General features: G+C 39.4%; 1 protein-coding gene across 4 annotated transcripts in view; it reads left to right on the top strand.

The window, feature by feature from the left end:
- The first annotated feature begins 578 nt into the window (after positions 1–578).
- RNPC3 (RNA binding region (RNP1, RRM) containing 3) overlaps positions 579–6,502 on the top strand; it is a 31,316-nt gene continuing 25,392 nt past the window's right edge. For all 4 annotated transcript variants that reach the window (XR_006335603.1, XM_043875935.1, XM_043875934.1 and 1 more), the window contains exons 1-2: positions 579–1,086; positions 2,219–2,266. Coding sequence is in view for 3 of the 4 variants with exons in the window: in XM_043875935.1 (XP_043731870.1) it covers positions 895–1,086; positions 2,219–2,266 (240 nt within the window). In the remaining variant the exon portion in view is untranslated. The remainder of the gene's footprint in view (positions 1,087–2,218; positions 2,267–6,502) is intronic.

Genomic DNA, 6,502 nt, shown 5'->3' with positions numbered 1-6,502 from the left:
GAGTGATGTTAGGGTATCTCTTCCTGCATGCCAGTCCTGTCCGACTCTGTGCGACCCTAAGGACTGTAACCTAAGAGGATCCTCTGGCCTCATGGGAGAATCCCATGGAATACTGGAGAGGGTTGCAATTTCCTCCTCCAGGGGATCGATCTTCCCGACCCAGGGATCCAACCTGTGTCGCCTGCGTTCTTTTACCACTAAGCCCCAAAGGCAGCTAGTTGCATAAAAGGGAACAATGGCCATACCTCATCAGGCTGCTGGGTCCCATGATTCAACAAAACAAAACACGGTTTGTGTCTCAATTTTTTCTTCCTTAAAACTGAGTTAGCCTGGCTATGTGAAGGATACTGAGCCGAAAAAGAAACAAACGTGCAACCTTCAGGCATCCCAGTGCCGTGGGCAAACACCCTGTATTTGTCAGTCAATCACAAGCACTTGGAAATCTGCCAGGATTAGAAACCTAACAAGCGCCATTCGGGACAGCCCCGGTGCCACGCCCAGACCGGAGCGCCGCTCGCACATGCGCAGCAGTAAGTCCTTCTGTCCTTGTTAACTTCGTCTTCGGAAAAGGCGGCTGAAGTCCGTCGTACTTTAACATTTTAATCCTCACACCTCTCTCGGGGGAATTTTTGTTTTAAACATCATCAGCAGCTATCTGGAATTTGAATCATTTTGGTTTCCCATCACTGTGGAAATTCCCGTTCCAATCTAAGGAATTTGTCCCCGAAAAGTTGTCACCGTCAGTGGTGCAGGTCTCGCGAGAAGGCGACCGTCTCGCGTTATTTCCTTGTTTCCAGAATCCTTAGCGCGGAGTGGAAGAAGACTCTTAGCTCCGCTTCTTTTGATTACTGCGCGTTCCTCAGCGGCTTCTCAGGTTTTGAGTCTGTGTGAGAAATGGCGGCCCCAGAACAGCCGCTGCCTATGTCCAGAGGATGCCAGAGCTCTGTTTCTCTTTCTCCCCCGCGGGGCGACCGAACCCTTCTAGTGAGGCACCTGCCAGCCGAGCTTACCGCTGAGGAGAAAGAGGACTTGCTGAAGTATTTCGGGGCGCAGTCCGTGCGTGTCCTGTCTGATAAAGGCCGCCTGGTAAGAGCGCGCGAGCCTCTAGTTTCCGGGGAAGATCCTATGCTGGTGACCTGGGGAAGGGAAGTTCTGATAGAAGGAAAAAGAAGAGTGGGGAAGATGCGCTTGTGGAGTGGGGGCTTCCTCTTCCCCTTCCCCGTCTTTCCTCTTTTATATCAAAATATCTTTCGTCCCAAATCAAGTTTTAATTGGCTTGTGCCTCGATTAGTTGCCGCGCTGAGGAAAAGGGCGATTGAGAAAGGCAAAGCAGACAGAAGTTATAGTTCGTGTCTCACCCACCCTGGGAATCTCTAAACTAATCGGATTTTAGAAGTATTTCTCTTAAACTCAAGAGTACTCTCAAAAATATTTTAAAAAAGGGGCACTTAAAGATTTTGGTTTGCTTATAAGCCAACGTTAAGACATTCATCAAAATAGAGATCAACTACAGAAGTCGACAACTTGAGTAAGCTTAGTTAGAGGATTTCTAGATTTTTGAGGAAGATGTTCTTCATAAAAATCGTACGACGTAATCTTTCAGGGAGCGATAATTTAAGACTATTGAAAGTTCAACCCAGGAATGTACAAAATTACTTTATTTTCCATTATATCTGAAGACGTTTTAGATGATTGCTCTTCATTAAAATAGTGACGGTGATGTTATGTTTCTGCCAGATGATCTATGATGGGACAGGGCATCAATAGTTAGTCTCCCCAAGTGATTTTAATATGCAGCCAAGGTTGTGAATTGAGTGAAAAGAAAGACCCATTTAAACTTTGCATTTGGCTATCTAGTGAAAAGTTTAGATCTTTGGATGCGTTATACATGGAACATATTTTATGATTTTGGATAGTTTAAGAATGGACCTCTCTGGATAGTAGAGATTTTTAAACGTACGGATGGTTGAAGTACTTGAAAATATATTTAAAACATGCTGTGTGTGTGCACTCCCAAGGCTTTCATTTCAAAGAAGTCTGATCCTAAACATTCAAAAACACTGTCCTGAAATTTGTAGTCAGTTAAATGATCTTGATTTCCTGCCTTTTCTGTGATTTTATTAATATGTCAAATCACTGTCAGCTGGTAAAATATCAGACGTCCTTATGAGAAATTGAAATTATATTTGAAATAATTTGTACCTTAATTGTTTTTCAGAAACATACAGCTTTTGCTACTTTCCCCAATGAAAAAGCAGCTGTAAAGGTATGACTGTTTCTTTTCTGTTACTTATTACCAACTTTCTATTATCCAGGCATAGTTAAAAAATGAAACATGAGGCTAAACTATAGTTTTTAAAAGCAAAGTAAAGTAAGTGAAAGTCGTTCAGTTCTTTCCTACTCTTCAGGACCCCATGGCCTATACAGTCCATGGAATTCTCCAGGCCAGAATACTGGAGTGGGCAGCTTTTTCCTTCTCTGGAGGATATTCCTAACCCAGGGATTGAACCAAGGTCTCTTGCATTGCAGGTGGATTCTTTACCAGCTGAGCCACCAGGGAAGCCCTTTTAAAAGCAAAAAGGTTTATATTTCCAGAGTTTGCCTCATTGGCTACATTTGGCTTGTCAGTTGGCAGATTTTGCCCAAAGTTTAGATATTTGGGCATAAGACTATTATGAGTTGACCAAAAAGTTCGTTGGGGTTTTTCCTTATGATGATATGCAATAGATTAACAGGAACATGAACTAAAATTGAATTGTAACCTGTTACATAATTAAAAATGACAAGCTTTGAAGGATGGAAACATCCTTTAGACGTAACAGTTGCAAGGCAAGGTGCTTTAAGCATTAAATAGAGAATGTATATTTAAAAAATCCTAGGGGATCATTTGCAAAGGAGGTGACCTTTGAGGTAGACCTGTAATGATTAGTTGCATCTTGAGACAAAAACAAAGGGAGATGGGCCTTCCATGTTTAGAGACCACTAAAGAAAGCTGTGGAGCATGGAAAGCTCTAAGTGGAGCAAAAGCTGAGTGTTGAAATCAAAATAGGACTTACTTGGAAAGTAGGTTGAGTCTAAATTTGGGTTGAAGGAAGGGAGGGATTGAATTTTGTTCAGTAGTTATTCTTAAGGTACGTGGTAAATTTAAGCTGACCAGTAACATAGTCAGCTCTATGAAAGATATCTTGTAGAGTTCATGTAATGGATTCAGTATGGAAAAAGATTAGATATAGAAAAATCAAAAGGAACGCCTAGACAAGAGAACTGTTACAGTGGCCAAGGTAGGAGAAAAGATCTGAATAAGGCAGTAAGAGGACAAAAGAAGAAGTAGATATACATTTGGTAGAGATTGTGTTTGTAGGTCCTGTGATCCCTATAGATATGGTTGAAAGAGAGGGAACGCTTGAAGATTTTCAGACCGAGTTCTTGAGTTATTACGTTAGCTAATATGAGGGACAGGACTCAGAGAATGTTTGCAAAGGTTTGTAATGAATTCATACATTATCTATTAACTTTGAGGAGTCAGTGGGCTACTTCTGTGGAAATATTATAAAAAGCAATTAAAAATATGGGTCTAGAGTAGAGGCAGGCTTAAAAATGGAATTTCTTCAACAAGGTGAATGAATATGATTTCCCAAAGGAAGAAGAGCCAGCAAAGAAGACAGGGAGGGAGGGAGAAGTTAAAAAAGGAAGTAGAACTAGAAAACAAATTCTCATGGCTGCAAAGAGAAGGGGGTTTTTCTTTTTTCTCTTTTTTTTTTTTTCTGTAAAAATATGGAACGCTTCACGAATTTTGCGAGAAGGGGGTTTTAAGAAGACAAGATCCTCTGATGACACAAGGTTAAGAATTAACAGTCTAATAGTAAAGTACTTTTTATTGTAAAACTGTAGAAATGACCAAATTCTTAATAAGGGGAAAGGGCACTTTAAATTGTAGTATATCCATACACTGGACTACAACGCTCAGAAAATGAAGTCAAATGAATATGTATTGATCAGGAATGTAACCCAGATAGATTCATGAACAAAGCTGGGAAATACATATGGTGTAACCTTGGAGTTTTTGAAAACTACTACTATGTATGTTAGTGTATGCCTAGAACAAAATGTGGAGAAGGCAATGGCGACCCACTCCAGTACTCTTGCCTGGAAAATCCTATGGATGGAGGAGCCTGGTAGGCTGCAGTCCATGGGGTCGCTAGGAGTTGGACACGACTGAGCGACTCCACTTTCACTTTTCACTTTCATGCATTGGAAAAAGCAATGGCAACCCACTCCAGTGTTCTTGCCAGGAGAATCCCAGCGACAGCGGAGCCTGGTGGGCTGCTGTCTGTGGGGTCGTACAGAATCGGACACGACTGAAGTGACTTAGCAGCAGTAGCAGAACAAAGTGTAGCAGAGCTATATACCAAATAATAAATGTCTTTCTCCCAGGGTGGAATTACAGAAGACTTTCACGTTGTATATATTAAAATATAGGAAAACATTTTTTTCAAAAAAGACCTTTTGAAATATAGTTTTAAAATATTGTTGGTAAAATATGGTAATGAACCACGTTGTTCTAGAGTCAAAATTAACTTGGAGGAGAGGACATGGAACCCGTCATTGTCTTTGGGAAATACTATATTGAAAAGAAGGAATGAGAAGATAGTAGCAGTGATAGAGTTTTTAGGCTATAGTGCACTTGATTGATAGTTTTTTAAAACAAAGGGAGAGACATGTTTCTAATAAGTAGCTGAGAAAGCTATGAGGACTAGTTAACATTAAAAATTAAAAGCTATAACTTTGAAGAGAATGTGTGACACATTTTGAGGGGAAGAAACTTGAAGTAATTCACCTGTATTTCAGATAATCAAAGGTTCGTTGACAGTGAAAAGTTCTAGATTGAATTAAGGACTTGAAAATTATTAAAGCATTTAGAAACTTGGTTTGTATAATGGAGTCAAATAAGAATGCATAAAGATGGTAAAATAAAATATAGTCCCAGTTAAGCCCTAAAGTTCCATTTGTTCAAAAAATACTCAGTACTTGCTATGTGCTGGATGCTCCTTTAAATCTTGGGATTAATCAGTAAATAAAACGCAGATTTGTGCCCTCATCTGAACTCATGTTCTCGAAGGAGAGACAGACCATAAATAATAAACTTAATAAGTTGTTTAGTATTTGAGAAAATGAGAAATGCTATTTGGAAAAAAAAAAATAGGATCAGGAGTGCTGGGTTGAGAGGGTTAAGCTACAGTTAAGGTAGTTAGGGTCATGTTGATCAACATTTTGAAAGAAGTGAAGGAAGTTAGCTAAAGAAATAATCTGGGGAAGTGAATTCCAGTAAGTGGAATAAGTGAAATGCTCTAACTTGTGACCAAGGCATAAAAAATGAGGGGAGAAATTGAATTTGAGGTCAGATAAGTTAGGGCCATAACATGTACATTCGAAGTACACTAGATTTTGCTGAATAAAATTGGGTGCCATTGTAGTACTGTGAGCAAAACAGCATCATAATTTGACTTATATTTAGAAGTATCACTTTGTGTTAAGAATAGATGGAAGGCAGGGAAGAGTAGAAACAGGAAAATGTGTTAAAAGATTATACTGCTAGTTTGGGCCAAAGATGATGGTTTCTTGGACCATGGTGGTAGCAGTGGAGATGGTAAGGAATAGTTAGATTCTAGATTAATTTGGAAGTAGAAGCAAATAGGAATTCTTGATGGCTTAGATATGCAACGTGGGAAAGAGGTATTAAGGGTGATTGCAAGATTTTTGACATGAGTAAATGAAAGAAGGGAGTTTCCATTGAAAGTTTCCAGATGGGAAACATTTGAGGTGAGGGTGGGGAGAGAAAATTCAATTCCTGGAGTGTTAAGTTTAAAATGTTTAAAATTAAAAGAAGCTATCCAGTAGTTTGGATACATGTTCGTTGACTTAAGGACAGAGATTTTGGCTGAAATTATAAGTTGGGAAATTATCAGCATAAAGATGGTCCTTAAATTTAGGGTACTGGATTAGATCCAAAAATAGACCTCTGGAGTATACTGACATTAAGATTTTAAGACAGTATAAGCCAAAGTGATTGAGGAGTAAAATACAGTAAGTGTGGAAGAAAACTGTAGGGAAGTTATAATGTCTATAGACTCCAAGTGAAGAACATGTATCAAGGAGGGAGTGATTGTATTAAATAGTATAAAATGAAGATAGAGAGTTGGCCATTGGTGTGGCAGTACAGAATTTGTTGTTTATGACAAGCAGTGTCAGTGGAATGATTAAGGCATAAACCTGATTGGAGTGAGTTTGAGACTCGATGGGAGGAGAGGAATTTTAGATAGAGGGCATAAATGTTTCATGAGGAGCTTCAGTGCAAGAGTAATTTAAGGGGAGAGAGGGGAATAGTGATAAGTGGGATCAATAGATGAGGGAAAAATACTTTTTTAGGATGGGAGAAGTCAGATTGTGTTTGTATGCTGTTGTGGACAATCCCGTAGAGGACAGAAAATTAGCAATGTAGGTA

This window comes from Cervus elaphus, chromosome 20 (genome assembly GCF_910594005.1).
Source record: "Cervus elaphus chromosome 20, mCerEla1.1, whole genome shotgun sequence".
In the NCBI taxonomy this organism is placed as follows: domain Eukaryota; kingdom Metazoa; phylum Chordata; class Mammalia; order Artiodactyla; family Cervidae; genus Cervus; species Cervus elaphus.
The sequence above is the reverse complement of the archived record's forward strand: the minus strand, read 5'-3'. Positions and strand labels throughout refer to the sequence as shown.